This window comes from Mustela erminea, chromosome 16, assembly GCF_009829155.1.
Source record: "Mustela erminea isolate mMusErm1 chromosome 16, mMusErm1.Pri, whole genome shotgun sequence".
In the NCBI taxonomy this organism is placed as follows: domain Eukaryota; kingdom Metazoa; phylum Chordata; class Mammalia; order Carnivora; family Mustelidae; genus Mustela; species Mustela erminea.
Genome location: NC_045629.1, coordinates 50290218 through 50308634, shown reverse-complemented (window position 1 = coordinate 50308634; position 18417 = coordinate 50290218). Strand labels below are relative to the sequence as shown.

Genomic DNA, 18417 nt, shown 5'->3' with positions numbered 1-18417 from the left:
CATAATTATGTTGAACACAGATAAAAATAATGGGATAAATGAAGGTCACAAAGAGAAATGGCTGGAAAGGAATAAGTAGATCTTAAATATTCACAAGGTAAAGCTCATGTCATTTCCAGACTAACAACTATGTTATATCTAAATCAGTCACCAATTGGTGACATTCATTTTGGCCCCACATCTTCTCTTCCCAGGAAATACAAATACAACTCATAGCTGTTCAGGTTAATTTATGTCAAGTTACAGCTGTGAGCAGGTCTACTTGATCCTGCATCTCCAAAATAGCCAGTGTGTGTTGGCTTCATGTTTTGTCTATTGAGACCTCTTGTTAATCCTTAGCTTTTTTTTTTTTTTCCCTTAAGATTTTATCTGAGAGAGAGAGCACAAGTTGGGGGTGTGTGTGGCAAGGGAGAAGTAGACTCCCGCTGAGTTGAAGAGCCCTGTAAGGGACTCCATCCCACGACCCTGAGATCATGACCAGAGCCAGAGTCATATGCTTAACTGACTGAGACACTCATGTGCCCCTTAATTCTGCTGTTTAATAACTATACTGCCAGTCTGGAAAGCTGATGCAGCAAGGACAGTATATATGAACACTGAGTAACACTGAGATTTGGATAGTAGGGTCCTTCCTTCCTAACTCTTTCCCCTTGATGTAGGTTTTAAATTAACCTAATAAACTGTATTTATTGAAGCAAATGAACTTGATCTGAACCTTTCTGTTCCATGACCTGTAAGATGGCCTGATTAGTAGCACAAGTGTACTTGGAAGCTACCATTGTAAATTCCCACCCCAATAAGTGCTTTGCAAGTAATATATTACTAAATCTACATAACAATCTTTTTAGGAAGGCGTTATTATCCTTATCCTACAGGTGAGGAAACTGAATCTTGCAGAAGCTAAGTAACTTGTCCAAGATAGCACAGCTAATAAATGAGGGAGCTAGAATTCATGCCCACGATGACAGGCTCCAGGATCCGTGCTCTCTTTCACTAAGTTCATTCATTTTTGTTTCTTCAATAGCAAACACAATGCCTGACATACAGCAGACATATTGTTTGATGACTTTAAATGGTATAATCCTTGCTCTTAGTCTATTGGCCATGTGGCCAATAAATTATTGGATTTCTTTAAGACTCGGTTTCTTCACAGAATTTAGCTATTATTTAAAGTCAAAATAGGTAAAACATTTTCTTCAGCACTTGACTCCTGGTAATTGCCTTAAGAAAGGTAACTTTCAACCCCCACTCCAGAGCAGGTTTTAGAAAGAGCTGATGTGCATTCTCAAAGCTTCATTTTCCATCCTATTCTACCACACTTCACAGGGTTATCCACAGAACAGGTGCCTGTTGTTCAAGGCATGACAAGGTTCTCCCAATATTTCAGCTTCAAGCTACTGAGTCTTGTTCACCTCATTTTTATTTGCTAAACTTTTTTTTTTTTTTTTTCTGTCGCAGTTATCTTTAGATCAATCCCCCTTGAGATATGGGTAGCAGGCATTCAATCACATTATTGCGACTCTGGCCACCGAGTGCTGCCACGACAAGGGGTGGGGGGGGGGGGACGGGATCTCTCTTGCTTCCTAGTGAATTACCCGTTAGTGATCTTTCCTTGGGCGGCGTGTCTGCACCCGTGAGAGGAGGGGCACTGCTGTACCCACCTCACACGAGTGTCCTGAAGATGAAATCCCTCGCTCACAGAGGCGCTCAGCAGCTACTTCCAAAAACTTAGTGTGTTTGTACATTTCCACAGAGCTTCCACAACACTGTCCTGAATTTAGTCCTTTCTTTACACCCCCCTCACTCTGGGAGCCCCACCTACCCATTCCCACACCCATTTTCCCCTCAACCACTTCTTTTCGGCTGCTGAAATACAAAACGAGGCGGCCTTTTCTCCTCATTAATTTTTAACAGTGCCGTTTTCTTTTTTTCACCAATATGTGGCTTTTCCCACCACCCCTTCACACGCAGAGAAAGCCCTCTCTTCATCTCCTCCAGCGTCTCCTCCCCGCCCCCCCACCCGGGGCAGTCTCTCACGCCGAGTTAGCGCGACATACCGTGTTCCTGAGGCACGGCGAAGAGCTGGCTGGAGAGCCTCGACCCGAAGAGGTGGCCAGGCGTGGCCGGGCACCTCACGTACCAGTAAGTACAGCCGGGAGCCCGCCAAGTGGGCGGGGCCAAAAGCCGCCGGCCGAATGTTTCACACAGCAAGCGGGGAAGCGAGGCCCGGGGGTTCCGGGCGAGTTCTTCTAGAGGCCGGCGGGAGGCGCGGTCCGGGTCCCGTAGCGGAGTGGGCGGGGCCTCTTGAAGTGGGCGGGACCCTGGGACCTGGGAGGCGGAGCCAGCAGGCGCAGGGAGTCCCTCACTGGGCAGGAGGGAGGCGGGGTCCGCCCGAAGGTTGGTGCGGGGTTGGCGGAGGCCAAGAGATGTCCTCAAGCCGCAGGCGGGAGGCGGGTCCGGCAGGGGTAGGCGGGGCTCTGAGGTGGGGGAGGCGGGGCCGGCCGTCTCAGGGGTTATTGCTCAAGAGGCTGGCGAGAAAGCGGGGAGCGCGGGAGTAGGAGGGGTCTGTGCAGCTGGAGGCGGGGCGCACTCAGTGGACCCTCGGGCCACCTGGGTCCGGTCGTAGTTGGAGTGGCTCGAGGCTCTCAGTTCCTTCAGCCCTCGTAGCTCTGGCGGAGTCTGCGCGATGGGTGACCCGGAAAGGCCGGAAGCGGCCAGGCCCGAGCTGCATAAGGTAAATGCTGCTGTTCCCTGTCCCGCCCCTTAGTCATGCCTGGCCCTTAGGTTGCAGGCTGCAGCCGGGACCTGCGAGGTGCAGGACTGCTGTAGAAAATTTTACACGTTGTGGTGGGCAACCCAGTGCAGGCCCAGGCGCGAGCCTTCGCCGCAGCCTGGTTTCGTGGTTGTGAGTGCTGGGGAAGCCGTCCGCAGGTAGGGGTGACGAGGGAGCCGGGTTTCTGCTCCGTTGCTCTGCTCCGGGGCCAGCCAAGGACGACGCTCTGAGGTTTCAGGCCCGGCCGGGGAGCAGCGCCCCTCCCCCTCCCCCAAATAGTCCGACCCATACTCTCCTCTCATCTTTGCACGTCCGGAGCCCTCTGGCTGGGGAAACCCAGGCAAGGAATGAGGACAGGTGGATTTACTGAAGAAATGCATCCCTTCTCTAAGATGGTTAAAAGGAGTTGGAGACCGTGTGTGGAAATTGACACAGGTGGATGAGGTGGTGATGATCGGTAGACGGCGACGGGAAGTCCTCACAACAATGAAAAATGTCAGGTTAGGAGCCCAGATTTGCTCAGACTGAGCCACTTAACTAGCTGTGACTCTCTGGGATTTCACTGTCTTCATTTATACAGTGTAAGTGATACTTCCCTCACAGAGGAGTAAGTCAAAGACTTTATGCAAAGTGCCACGGAAGTTGTGGGTGCCTCCTAAAACCCAAATTAACATGTTTATCTTCTGCTTCTATAATGGAAGTTCATAATAACAGTAAATCAATTTATTAAACTGTTGTAGGGTAGTTCAGATTGTTCTGTAATTTTCATACCCTGTTATTTCACAAATACTTCTAAACCATTTGTGTACAAGAGAAATAGTTTTTGTATTTATCTTGAACCTGTTGGCTGTGTGTGATTTTTTTTTTTTTAATAGTGTCAGCTTACAGAGACTGAGTCCTACATTTCTTTAGAAAGTTGAAGGATCCAGACTTGGGGTTTTATAATATTTGATTTTGATTTTGTAAACATTTAGTAACTAATTAACAAGCTGTAAATATCCCTCAAACTTTTTCTTCCCCTTTTGAAACAAATACACTGAGTACCAGTTTCCTCACTGGAAAAGGACAATTCGGATTTTTCTTTTTGTGCTACAACCATTCAGACTTAAGACCTGGAAGTTAACTTTTATTTATTATCACCTTCTCAATGACATAGGCCCACAAAGACAGAGGCAGAATTTTAGCTGTAGAATGAATTCTAGTGAGCATCTGGTCCAAAATTTTTTAACTTGAGTTGCAAGGATGCTTCAAGCACTTTGTTTCTGTGCAGCCACCTGCATTAGAATCACCTGGAGGGGCGCCTGGGTGGCTCATGGGTTAAGCCTCTGCCTTCAGCTCCAGTCATGATCCCAGGGTTCTGGGACAGAGTCCTGCATCGGGCTTTCTGCTTGGAGGGGAGCCTGCTTTCTCCTCCTCCTCCTCTCTCTTTCTCTGCCTGCTTGTGATCTCTCTCTCTCTCTCTGTCAAATAAATAAATAAATAAAATCTAAAAAAAAAAAAAAAGAATCACCTGGAGTTGTAAAAAATGTAAATTACTGGACCTCCATTCCAGACATGGTAAATCAAAATCTCTTGGGAGGGTCTGGGACTGCATTTTTAACAAGGACTTCAGGTGATTCTCATTCGCATATTTTAAGGAACACTGTCTTAAAGCGTACATAGATGGGCTTGAAAGGTTTTTATGAATCTCCTGAAGTTTATAGATTTTGTGTGTGCATGTGAATCTCCTGAGAAAGGGGTCCTTAGCTTTCTTCAGTTTCTCGAAGTTACTATCATTAATCTAATCAATAGCCCTTATTTTCAAGGTAAGAAAGTTTAGGCCAGAAAGGAGAAAATGACGTGCCCAGGACCACATGATTCAATAGCAGAGCTGGGTTTAAAACCAAGTTCTTGCTTGTGGGCCAGTATTCTGTTTAGTCAGATTTGGTGAGAATAGAAAAATGAAAATGAAAGTGACAACCTGGGCGGATACAAATAGAGTAGGAACGTAGCCGCATCCACAAAGTCTTCACCTGAGAAGAGAGGCCAAGGCAAACAAATGAAAGTGGTGGAATTGGGGCTGGATTGAGAGGGAGGAGCCTCGTAGCATGCCAGCCTGGACCAGGGAATGGTGAGTGCTAGCTGGGGAATCTGCCCAGGGGTATCCTCTTGGGTGACCAGAAATTAAGGCAGGCAGGAACTAGAGACACCATTCTGAAAGACACAGTGGAATGTTGCCAAGGAATGCTTGTGTGTTCTGGACTTTATTTCAGGGTCTTATCACTTTACACCTGTGCAGCTACAACAACTTGTCCCTCTACCTCCAGTCTTACCCACTGTTTAATCCTTTTTACCATTCCTAAATTAATCCTTCAATAAACCAGGGCCTTTATGTCACTCCTCTCAAATAAAAACTCTTGAGATGGTCTCAGTTCCCACCAAAAAGACCCAATTCTGTAAACTGGCCAGGCCTTGTTGAAGCAGCTTTTTCATGCTAACCACATCTTAATTCAGGCTGTCCTGACATTTTCCCAAAGAAGACATCCAGATGGCCAACAGACACCTGAAAAGATGCTCAGCATCACTCATCATCAGGGAAATGCAAATCAAAACTACAATGACATATCACCTCACACCTGTCAGAATGGCTAAAATTAACACAGGAAACAACAGATGTTGGAGAGGATGTGGAGAAAGGGGAACCCTCTTACACTGTTGGTGAGATGAAAACTGGTGTAGTCACTCTGGAAGACAGTATGGGGGTTCCTCAAAAAGTTAAAAATAGAGCTACCATATAACCCAGCAATTGCACTACTTGTTATTTGCCCAAAGGATACAAACATACTGATTCAAAGGGACACATGCCCCATGATGTTTATAGCAGCATTACCAGTCACAGCCAAATTATGGAAAGATCCCAAATGTCCACCAACTAGTGAATGGATAAATATACACACATATATAGTAGAATATTACTCAGCCATCCAAAAGGATGAAATCTTGCCTTTACAATGACATGGATGGAGCTAGAGTATATTATACTAAGTAAGATAAGTCAGAGAAAGGCAGATACCATATGATTTTACTCATACGGAATTTAAGAAATAAAACATGAACATAGGACAAGGGGGAAGCAAGAGGCAAAGGCAAACCTTAAGAGACTCTTAACTATAGAGAACAAATTAAGGGTTGATGAAGGGGAGATGGGCAGGGGGTAGGCTAAATGGATAATGTATTAAGGAGGGTACTTGCTGTGATGAGCACTGGGTGCTGTAGGTAAGTGATGAATCACTAAATTCACCAAAGCAATATTACACTATATATTAACTAACTAGTATTTAAATAAAAGCTTGAAAAAAAATAATTCAGGCTGCCATTTGTACCGCTGAGATCAATACCATGGTTGCTACCAAAATCTAGGGCTTTTTTTCTTTTTCGAGTTCATCCTGGATTGATATCCAATGAATCTTCTTGATGCTACCCCTATTCCTATTAATTCAGATTCAGAAACTCTCCATGACTATCCACAGGAATGATGTTCAAACTGCCCTACAGTGAATGCCAGTACTTGGGGGTTGGGGGCAAATGGCAAGAGTTGGAGTATGAACCTCTCAATCTTCCAGATGTTTAAAAATCTTTGGCGCACATAATTACTTCCTAACCTCTTCCCCTGATTGATATCCAGTGTGTGGATCCTTTACAGAGTTCTCTGTTTCATCTGTTGACAGAGATGGCTTTAGCCAAATCAGATCACTTCTGCCTTTGCTTTTGACTATCCTACATTTTCAGCCACTTTTTTTTTTTTATGATTTTGTTTATTTGACAGAGTGAGCAAGCAAGAGAGCACAAGCAGGAGGAGTGGCAGGCAGAGGGAGAGGGAGAAGCAGGCTCCCCGTTGAACAGGGAGCCTGACATGGGGCTCAATCCCAGGACCCTAGGATCATGGCCTCAGCCAAAGGCAGATGCTTAACCAGCTGAGCCACCCAGATGCCCCCAGTTCAGCCACTTTTAATCCCAGCTGGCTCCTTTTCTTCCATCTGTCCTTCCAGTGTCAGCATTTTCTTGGCTGTATCCTCATCTGTGCTGCCTCTCTAAATTATCTCCCTGGATAATCCTTTTGGTGACTACCAATGGGATGGATCACCACCACTCCTCTGCCACAGTATTATATTTTTAACTGCCTACTGGATATCTTCAAACTGAACAAATTACATTTTTTATTAACCAAGTTGACTTTTTAAAGACTTTTGTGTTTGTCACTATTGTTGTGGCTTGGGTGGGTGGAGTTCATTCAAATTAAACTTTTGTTAAACATCTAATGGGAGAAGCAAGGGATTTGTCTGATTTATTCAATTATTCTCCAGATGCTGAGCACTTTCTTTGTGTCTCTTATTTCTTGATATGATCATCCAGTTGCTGGATACCTCAAGGGCATCTTCAACTCTTCCTTATCCTGGTCTCCAAAATCCAAGTTTTTAGCAAGAGTGTTTAATTCTACTTCTGAATATCTCTTAAAGCAGCCTTCTTTTGTGTTTCTACTGCTGGTACCCTAGTTCAGGCAAGATTTGGGTAGGGTCATGATTTTTTTTTTTTAAAGATTTTATTTATTTATTTGACAGAGAGATCACAAATAGGCAGAGAGACAGACAGAGAGAGAGATGAGGAGAAGCAGGCTCCCTGCTGAGCAGAGAGCCCCATGCGGGACTCGATCCCAGGCCCCTGGGATCATGACCTGAGCCGAAGGTAGAGGCTCAACCCACTGAGCCACCCAGGCGCCCCTAGGGTCATGATTTTTTAATTGTTCCCTCCCCCTGCAGTTTCTCTTCTAATCTGACCATATTTCTGGATAAGTGAGTTTTAAAAATATTTATTTATTTATCAGGAGGGAGGCGGAGGGAGAGAATCTTCAAGCAGACTTGCCACTAAATGCAAAGCCCCATGTGGGACTTTGCTCCCAACACCCATGAGATCATTGACCTGAGCTGAAACCCAGAGTCTGATGCTCAACCAATCAGTTAAGTATCTGCCATCGGCTCAGGCCATGATCATGATATGGGATCAAGCCCCATATTGGGCTCCCTGCTACCAGGGAGCCTGCTTCTCCCTCCCCCTGCTCATGCTCTCTCTCTCTCAAATAAATAAATAAATTCTTTTAAAAATTCTGTAGAATTAAGTGTAAGCAAGGCAAGTATAATAAGATTGGGAGAGAATCCTATGAGAGAGAAGGACTCTGCACTCAGAGTGTTTGAAAACTAGAAATTAGAATGTATAAGTGATACATTGTGTCGTGTTTATGTCAGAAAGACTTGAAACTTGAGAGTCCAATCAAATAAATAAAAATTTTTAAAAAGTCACATGCCATCATGCCTTTTTTCACATTGTTTTCTCCTCTAAAATATGAGTTCTGACCCCAGGTCCGTACAGGATAGTCTAGAGATCCTAGAGCTTTGAGATGTGTGACCCTCCTTACATTGTATTAAAATGTATGTTGATTTTTTTTAAGCATCATTAAAATAAACAATGTATCATCTTTAGCTCAATTCAGAAGTTTATGTTGGTTAAGAAACTCTTTCATGATGCTCTCCTAATCCAACAACTTCTAACAACGCGCATGTTATCAGAATGGAACAGGAAGAATATAGGTACAAAAGTGACTTTCATTCTAATGGAAAGGTGCTAGTTTTTTGTTTTCATAGATTCTGACATTGATCATTTGTTTCATCAGCATTAAAAACTCCCTCAGGACCAGGGTGCTTGGTACCAAAGAGTTACTGCTTATGATGGTTCACATAGCAAATACAGCGAAGGTAGGGAATTCCAGCTCTGTATCCAGACCTGTATCCCAGGGACAAAATATATAAAGGCAACACAAACAAAAAACTTGACAGCTTCCATTTTAAAAATTTGCTTGAGTATTTGGAGAATGAATATCAACTAAATGCCAGGTGCTATGCTGGGTTCTAGGGATTCTATAAGAGTAAAGTTGGTCTTGACTCTCAAGAAGCATAGTCTAGAGGGGACTATAGACGAATAACAAGGAATTAAATTGTAGTGAGCTCTGTGCTATATCAGGGACCTAATCCAGGCCTTTGGAATGGTAGGGAAAATGGAGATATGGAACACTCAGAAAAGGCTTGATTTGAGTGGTTATCAGGTTATCTCATTGATGTATTGTGGTCTTATGTTAAATTCAAAAGGTATCCAGTAACCCAATCACAAGATAAAGAGAAATTAGCATCCCATTCACTCACTTAGCTAACATTTATTGATGTTATGCTTGACACAGTATTTTGGGAGCACTGTAATAAATAAGAAGTGGTTTCTACTCTTCTTTGTGCTCTCCAGAGCTCAAGTGCTTTATCTGGGAAGGCCTACACCTTCAAATAAATAGTTACAAAATAAGACAGTCTCTTCTATAATGACAGCATGTGTGCAGTGTGCAAGCCCCACTGTATTTGTGTGGCCTCTGGCTTTGACTTTGTGCATCTTTTCTTAGCACACTTGCTTCAGAGAGGGTGGCTGATGGAAGCAATGGTGAAGATGAAGGAACATGATTGACCTGGCCCTGGAGAGAGAGAGACAGTTTGAGTTAGGAGTCCAGAATTTGAGTTAGGAATCCAGAGTCCAGATAAATGTATCCCAATAATCTTGATTTATACATTTTAAGCCTAATTCTATATACTTGGTATATATTCATTCGCATGGAAATTACAACTCTTTTGATGCTTTTCCTAACTATTAAAATATATATTGGCACTGTTCCTTGTTGGCATACCATCATTTCCAAGTCGTATGTGTACAGGTATGTGCTTCTCACTTGATTCCACAAAGCTTTGAGCCAGCCCACACTGAGATCATCTGTAGTAAAGCTAACAAATAAATAGTAATAAAAATTGGTATATGGGAAGGTTCAGATGAACGAAGGTTGATAAATTGTTGGTTAGTAGTTTTCAGGTGAGTATGATGATAGTTCAGATTCGGAAAGAAAACATTAAAATAACGAAGTATGGGGGGAGAAAGAAGAAAGTAGGGGCGCCTGTGTGGCTCAGTCAAGTAAGTGTCTACCTTTGGCTCAGGTCAGGATCCCAGGGTGCTGGGGTCAAGCACCCTGCTCAGGGGGGACTCTGCTTTTCCCTGTCCCTCTGACCATACACTGCTTGTGCTCTCACATGCACTCTTTCTCTCTTAAATGAATAAATAAAAAAAATTTTAAAAATAAAATAAGAAAGTAGTTTATAATAGTATCCTGTCATGCCAGCATCCTATCTCTGAGAAAGGCACTGAAGGGATGTTTTGTACACAGACTAAGAAATTCGTACACCATGACATTTATGGATGTACTTTTGTGCTTATCCTTAAAGTAGCAATAATGATACTTGTTCCATGCTTATTATAAGCCAGGCTCTGTTTAAAGCACTTTTAATTATCAAGATTAACCTAAATGAGGTAAGTGTTATTTTTACTGATAAGGAAAAACCAAGTCTCAGAGAAGTTAAGCGACTTTCTGTGGTCGCACAACTAACCAAACACTGTTAACCAGGAATGGGTAACAGTAAAGGATTCAACCCAGGTGGACGGGCTCCTCAGTCTGTGCTGTGTCTCTGGATTCCCCCAGGGTGTGTTTAGATATGAATAGAGAGGGAATTTCTGCACAGAATGGGTGTTTTTAATTTGTTTTCCTAAGAGATTATCTTCAGATACCAACGAAAATGAAGTGAAGTCAGACGAAGAGCCGCTTCTACGTAAGAGTTCTCGCCGATTCGTCATCTTTCCAATCCAATACCCTGACATTTGGAAAATGTATAAACAGGCACAGGCATCCTTCTGGACAGCAGAAGAGGTAAGTGGCCTCACCTTTGCCAGCAGGCGTGTTCTGTAATGCAGTGTCACATCTTCTGTTGTGGGACATTGGAAAATGTTAACTTATATTGTTAGATACATTGAAGAAGATCAGTTGTATAACATAATGCTTGAAATTACTGAAACTCAAGACAGTGTTTGCCAATGTTTTCCGTTTAGACTGCAGTCTATAAACGTGTTTCCTGATATAAAAATGGCCTCTCAGTCTTCCGGGTTTTTACTTCCAATATATTTTAGAATATTTTCTATTTTTAAATAGACTTTTAATTTGCTGTGGCCAAATAAGACTAGTCTTAACCTGTGGCTGGCAGAATGAGTAAAATTGTGTTATGGCTGAAAAATGAGAGTGAACGCCACAGAGACCCTAAGGGATTCTTCCATTGAGAGACTTAGCTGATTGTGCAGAAAGAACTGTGGTGGAGAATTTGCCTGCTCGGACAGTGAGCTCCTGAGCTGCCCGCCAGAGCGCCTCCCAGTCTGGCCCCGCCCTCAGTCACATCAAACCTGGCACTGCTGCCCCAGCAGCCTGGAAAGTTCTAGAATGCTGTATGTTAGGGGGGCATTTTCCACCAAGAAAATGAGTTGAACACAGTACATTCGAAAATACTTGCTGGTTTGGCAAGGACAGTTGGTCATGTAAGTGGCTGCCCTGTAGTCTAAGTGAACCCACAAACAGTCCTTGTCTTCCTCTTTGAATATGATGGATGATACCTACATTGCATACTTCCTCTGTGTGTGTGTTTATTTGTCTGTGTAAACAGATAAATGGATATATCTATGTAGATAGATATATTCAGACCTATTTTTCAGAAGATTATTTTTGTACACGTAAACACGCAGTGTTAAGAAAGTAGGCTCTCGGGTGCCTGGGTGATTCAGTGGGTTGAGCCTCTGCCTTTGGCTCAGGACCAGATTGCCTAGGTACATATTCTTTTTTTTTTTTTTTCTTTTAAGATTTTTATTTATTTATTGACAGAGAGGGAGTCACAAGTAGGCAGAGTGACAGGCAGAGAGAGAGAAGGCTTTCTCAGCAGAGAGCCTGAAGCGGCTCGATCCCAGGACCCTGAGATCATGCCCTGAGCTGAAGGCAGAGGCTTAACCCACTGAGCCACCCAGGTGCCCCAGGTACATATTCTGACTCTGCCACCTACTAGCTGTGGAACTGGGAAAATTGCTTAACCTCTCTGTGTATCCTCATTGGAAAACTGGGCTAATGGTACCTCGTTCATTGGGTTATTATGAGGATTAATGAGCGGAGTCTCATGAATGAGATCAGTGAGATGTCTAGAATGCCACATGGCACTTAGCAAGCACTAAATAAATGGAAGCTATTTTACACAGAATGAGGGAGAGTGACATTAGAAATCAGAAGCCACCAATTGTTGAAGCTTTGATGACACTAATTTTACCCATTTATCCACCTGTGTTATATTGTTAAAACTCTTTGTTATACTGTAGTTAACATACAGAGCAAAAAAACGCAAACAAAATAAAAACCCAGTATTTTCAAATTGGGTCATACTGCTTGGCACACCTGACTGTTCCTAACTGTGGTTTTCTAGGATGTGTTTTTTAGATTTGGTTAAGAGAACAAATGGAGCACGCAGGTGGCTTTTTCATTCATCATGTTAAAAAGCTACTGTGATACTTGGGTTTCTTAAAATTCATTTGAAAATTACTTGAATCTTTTAGCAAATGTAACACGTGTTGTATTATGACTAAGAAACACTAATTAAAAAATTAAAATACACAGGTTGGTACATATTTTGTTTATTTAAATATACATTTTAAAAGGAAGTCAAACACATATAGTGCCACATATTTTTCCTCTAAACAAATTATGTCAACTTTAGACTTCATTGTTTTATCTGTGGTTTAGCTTTATTCCTAAATATGGCTGATCATCAGAAAACTTGATTCAGAAGAAAAAAGTCTAGGGTTTTGGATTTTTTATTTTAAAGCTACCAGGCAATTCTAATAACCAGCAATTTGGAATCAATATTTAGAAAGTGAAATTGAGAATTTGTCCAAAGGAGATAAAACTGGGAAGGATGGTTTACGTTTTAAGAATGGGAGATGACCAGTGTAGTATAAATGAAATATTTTGAAGTTGAATGTTCGAAGAGATAAGTTTAATATTTAAGAGTGAGCATATTACAATGTAAAATTTAATATCAGGAGTAAAACACATAAAAACTAGGAGGGTGTCCTTCAGTTAATCCTGAGTTGAACTCTTAAGAGATTAGGATCTGATATTTAGCTTGCATGTTTTAAAAGATACATACAAGTATACCCCCCAAACCCATTGTATCTCCAACACTTATTTTTTCTAAAGATTTATTTATTTATTTATTTGAAAGAGGGAGAGCGGGAGGTCAGTGGGGACAGAAGGAGAGGGATAATCTCAAGCAGACTCCCCACTGAGCATGGAGGCCAGTGTGGGGCTCGATCTCACCGCCCTGAGATCATGACCTGAGCTAAAATCAAGAGTCAGATGCTTAGCCAATTGAGCCACCCATGGTTCCTCTCCAATACTTATTATAGTGTCTGGAATGTAGTAAGTACTCAGTAAACATTTAAAGAATAAAGTGACAGGAAAAAGAATTTCAAAAAAGAACACAAATAATGAAACAATCTTTTTTGGAGTGGTTAAAGAAATTAGGGCTTTGTTAGAATAAATAAAAGGACAAAGGACAGCTATATATTTTAAATGTTTGTGAAGTTATTGTGAAAAATACTTCAGAGATCTTCTTAAGACAAAATAATATCTATAAGATACATTTAAATACCATCCATCGCAGAGCCCTGAGATCTTGACCACAGCTGAAGTCAGATGCCCAACTGACTGAGCCATCCAGAGGCCCCCCCATTTTCAAAAATATTTCTATTCCCAGAGGAAGCCATGTCAGTAAATTGCTTTAAAACCTGGGTTGTTACATGCCTGATATTATTTTCTGGGTATAAAACTAGATTAGCTGGCAGTAAAGTAGTAGCTACTATTGCTGAATAGGTAGCTAATCCAACACAACACTAAGTGTTACATATCATGTTAAAGCAATTGCTGCTGAAAGTTATTAATTTATTCTGCCTCAGTTAGAGTAGAGTCCTTCAAAATGCTTTTCTTTTATTGTGTTCCTTTGTAATAGTCTTAGTCAATTTGGGTGGCTATGATACTATAGACTGGATGGCTTACAGCAGGAGAATTTTATTTCTCACAGTTGTAGAGGCTGGGAATTCCAAGATAAGTCTCTGGCAGATTTGGTGTCTGGTGAGGTCCCGGTTCCTGGTTCAGTGATAGCTGTTAACTTTCTGTGTTTTCGTATGGCAGAAAGGTTGAGGAAGTTCTCTGAGGACTCTTTTATAAGGGTACTAATCCCATTCACGAGGGCTCCACCTGTATGATCCAATCACCTGCCAAAGATTCCATCCACCTCCAAGTGCCATCACACTGAGCATTAGTTTAAATACTTGAATTTGGTTGAGGGGGTGGGGGATGTGAACATTCAGTCTATATCCTTATCCTTAAAGTAGAATATTAACATATTTTCCTCTTTCACATTTTACTGCTAATGACTTGTCCCTCCCTAACTTTGAGATGGAAGTTAGTTATCCAAACACTTTAAGAAGAATTAAACACTGAAGTAAACATTTTGAAAATCTTATTTCAGGTTGACTTATCAAAAGATCTCCCTCACTGGAACAAGCTTAAATCAGAGGAGAAGTATTTTATCTCTCACATATTGGCCTTTTTTGCAGCCAGTGATGGAATTGTGAATGAAAATTTGGTAAGATTTTTGTTGTATTTCTGTTCCCATTCAGCAGCTAAATGATGATAATGGCAGTAAGACAATTAGACTAAGGCTGAAAAATGACTTCTAGGAAATGAACTAGATATAGCTTAACTTTCAAAGATATTTTTCTGATGAAGTGTCAGAGAAAAGAATGCATTTCTCCCATTTGACCAGCAAAATATCATGAAATCAAGCATCTCGTGCCCATCAAAACTACTTAACAAAGCATAGACATGAGTTCCATTTTACCCTTCGATAGTAATCTTAATGGAGAGCCTGTACCTTAATAACCTTTCTGGAGCTCTATCTTGAAGCATTGCATTCTGGCTCCCCATTTTTAACATGTATTATGGTTGGCCAGGAGGCCTGCTTTCTTGTTAAAGAGAATTAGAAAGATACAAACTTTGACCATGAATTAGAAGGGGCTTCAATCTGTTGGTCTTCTGTTGAGGAAAATAAAGACTTAGGGTCAATTTTTGATAGCTGTTCTTTGAAATTTACTTGGCTTTGTAGGAAGTATCTCCACCTATTAAGTCAATTCATATAATTGCTTAAGGGTACATTGTGCAACTAATTTATTGGGGAGGATTGATGGATAATACTGCTTAAAATAATCCATAAATTCTGTCTAACCTGTTTGTGGCATGACAAGTAATTTTTAAGTGATAATGTCCAGGTTCTGATTTGCAGTGTTTATGAGAGGTCACAGAATTGGATATGTTTCCCTTATTTTTGTAGGTGGAGCGCTTTAGTCAGGAGGTACAGGTTCCAGAGGCTCGCTGTTTCTATGGCTTTCAGATTCTCATCGAGAATGTTCACTCAGAGATGTACAGTTTGCTAATAGACACTTACATCAGAGATCCCAAGAAAAGGTATTACATTTTATTTTTATTTTATTTGCAAAGGTTTATGCTGTTGCTTATGTTAAGAGCAGAATTTACTCCAAAAGCAAATGTTAGGGAAAGATTTTTCTTGCTTAATAATGTGTTGAGTTAAAAAGAACTTGTATAGAACCAGTTTGTCTTTGGGTATTATATCTTTAAAAGCTGCTTAATAATGCATGCCCTTTAGAAATTGAGTATTGACTTTAGTCAGTTTTATATCAAACCAGAGCCAAACCACTAATTTGAATTTTTAGTTTTATTTCTATACTTTGTAGACATGCAAAAATACAGAAAAACAGCAGATCTGGTTGCACTCTTTATAGACGATTAAACTAATGAAATTTTTTTCTGATTAAGAAAGACAGATGAGGGGCGCCTGGGTGGCTCAGTTGGTTAAGCAACTGCCTTCGGCTCAGGTCACGGTCCCGGAGTCTCCGGATCGAGTCCCGCATCAGGCTCCCAGCTCCATGGGGAGTCTGCTTCTCCCTCTGACCTTCTCGCCTCTCATGCTCTCTCTCACTGTCTCTCTCTCAAATAAATAAATAAAATCTTAAAAAAAAAAAAAAAGAAAGACAGATGAATAACTTTTCCATTCTTTTGTTTTTACAGAGAATTTTTATTTAATGCAATTGAAACAATGCCATATGTTAAGAAAAAAGCAGACTGGGCCTTACGATGGATAGAAGATAGAAAATCTACTTTTGGTAAGTAGTTTTAGTTTAAAAATGATCACATTTGCCTCAGTTGACATAACACTTTTTATGTGGTGTGATTATCAGGTATAATTGAAGTCCCAGAATGGAAAAAGAGTACAAATGTCTCCATGTACACCTTTAGTAAAATCATTATTCCTAATGATTAGAAGCCAGTAGTAAAATAATCTAAAGCTGTTACCTGTTTTGTTTAGTAAGTTGAAAGTTGAAAGGTTAAGATGTCAGTACATAATTATAGGTAAATAAAAGTCACATGGAATCTGACAAGAATACTATAACAATCACAGTTTGTCTCTGATTTCATGAATGTTTAAGGGAATAAAAGCAAGTCAAAGTCACATTTTTTTCAGGGAACAAATATGTAGTTTCTGAAAAACTATCACATAATAGTTGCTCAGTAAGTATTTACTTAATTTAATTAAAATATTCAGATCCTTCATTTGAATAGCTCTGAGTACCTGTCTCATACTTATCTATTTCATAATTAGTGGTCTTTATTTTCTGGTTTTAGTCATTATGGGGGAAGCAAGTCTCAAAATTTTTGGTCTCAGGACTTCTTTGTACCTTTAAAAATAAGGACTCTTAAAAAATAGGACTCTCCTATTGGTGTGGATTATTGATATCTCCATGTTAGATATGAAACAGAGCAACTTAAATAATTATTAATACATTTAAAAGCAATAGAAAAAAACCATTATATTTTATTATAAATAGCATGTATTTATGAAAAAAACACTACTTCCTCTCTCCCCTGGATTTTGCAAACCTTTTAAATGTCTGACTTATTAGAAGACAACTGGATTGTATCTGCTTCCACATTTAATTTGTTACAGAATATTGTTGTAGTTTCCTTTATGGTTATGAGGAAAATCCAGTATTACTCAGATAAGTAATTAGAAAAGGGAAGATTATTTTAGTAGGCTTCTCAGATTATTGTGGATATGTCATGTAGCCTCTGGAAATAACCACTGTACACTCATGCAAGAAAGGTAGTAAAAAAAATAGTGACTTAGCGTTTTTAATGAAAATGGTTTTGACCCCATAGTCCTTCTCAGTCTGTGGATTTCCAGGGACCCCCAGGACCACACATTGAGAACCAGTAATGTAGAGTAAGGTATGGGACAAGCCTGTTATATATCAGGGAAGAAACAAATATATTTGCATTACCTTCAGTTCACTTCAAGAATAAGAAAAGTGATGGTTCTTAGTATGTGTAAAAATTATGTGAGAGTTTGCAGAAAACCCTTCAGAATCCTGGTCCTCACCAGAGAGTGATTTAGGAGGCCCAGGTAGGACTGAGGAATCCGCATTTTATATGCAGCTGATTTTCTCGTAAGTGGTTTAAGAAACACTGGCTTTAAAGAAAGAAGGAGAGAAATATTAATGTGTTCAGTATGCATTCAAAATAGTATGGATCGGTACCAATGGAAAACGATGAACAGTCTTGCAGTTGGCATGTATTTCATAACTTCCCAGAGAGAAAGAAGAGGAGGGTAGCAATCACCATGTGGCAACAGCAGGGCTCCAGGTAAATTCTCCATATTGCTCGCTCTCAAGGCAGACCATGCTGCAGATGCAGAAAAAGCAGTGGACAAAATTTGGTATCCATTTATGATTAAAAACTCCCAAAAAAGCAAGTATAGAGGAAATATACCTTAACATGATAAGGCCACATATGACAAACTCAGAGCTATCATTATACTCCATTGTGAAAAGCTGAAAGCCTTTCCTTAAGATCAGGAGCAAGACAAGATGCCCAGTCTCACCACTTTCCTTCAACACAGTATTAGAAGTCCTAGCTGGAGCAATAGAGGCAAGGGGGAAAAAAGACATCTAAATTGGAGAGGAAGAAGTAAAACTCACTGTTTGCAGATGACATGACACACATATATATATGTGTATATATATATAGAAAACCCTAAAGACTCCATGAAAAAAACTATTCATTGAAGTTGCAGGATGCAAAATTAGTATGCAGAAATCTATTGTGTTTCTATATGATAATAACTATCAGAAAGAGAACTTAAACCCATTTACAATTGCACCAACAAGAATAAAATACCTAGGAATACATTTAACCAAGGAAATGGAAACCTGTGTATTAACTCTAAGACGTTAATGAAAGAAATTGAAGACACAAATAAATAGAAAGATATTCCATGCTCAAAGATTGAAAGAATCAATATTGCTAAAATATCTATAATACTCAAAACAATCTAGATTAAATGGTGGGTATTATAGAGGGCACGGATTGCATGGAGCACGGGGTGTTGTGCAAAAATAATGAATACTGTTATGCTGGAAATTAAAAAAAAAAAGAATAAATAAATGTGTGGTTAAGAAACAGGTAAAAAAAAAAAATCCCAATAGCATTTTTTCAAAGAAATAGAAAAAATAATTCTAAAATTTATATAAAA

At 40.4% G+C, this 18417-nt stretch overlaps 1 protein-coding gene across 2 annotated transcripts in view; it reads left to right on the top strand.

Annotated features, from left to right (window-relative positions):
• Positions 1 to 2467: 2467 nt before the first annotated feature.
• RRM2B (ribonucleotide reductase regulatory TP53 inducible subunit M2B) overlaps positions 2468 to 18417 on the top strand; it is a 38120-nt gene continuing 22170 nt past the window's right edge. Inside the window, exons 1-6 of one of the 2 annotated variants that reach the window (XM_032316473.1) lie at positions 2468 to 2734; positions 3092 to 3273; positions 10437 to 10592; positions 14281 to 14397; positions 15142 to 15275; positions 15897 to 15991. In XM_032316473.1, coding sequence (XP_032172364.1) covers positions 10551 to 10592; positions 14281 to 14397; positions 15142 to 15275; positions 15897 to 15991 — 388 coding nt within the window. In that variant the 5' untranslated portion in view covers positions 2468 to 2734; positions 3092 to 3273; positions 10437 to 10550. The remainder of the gene's footprint in view (positions 2735 to 3091; positions 3274 to 10436; positions 10593 to 14280; positions 14398 to 15141; positions 15276 to 15896; positions 15992 to 18417) is intronic. The other variant, XM_032316472.1, reaches the window with a different exon arrangement.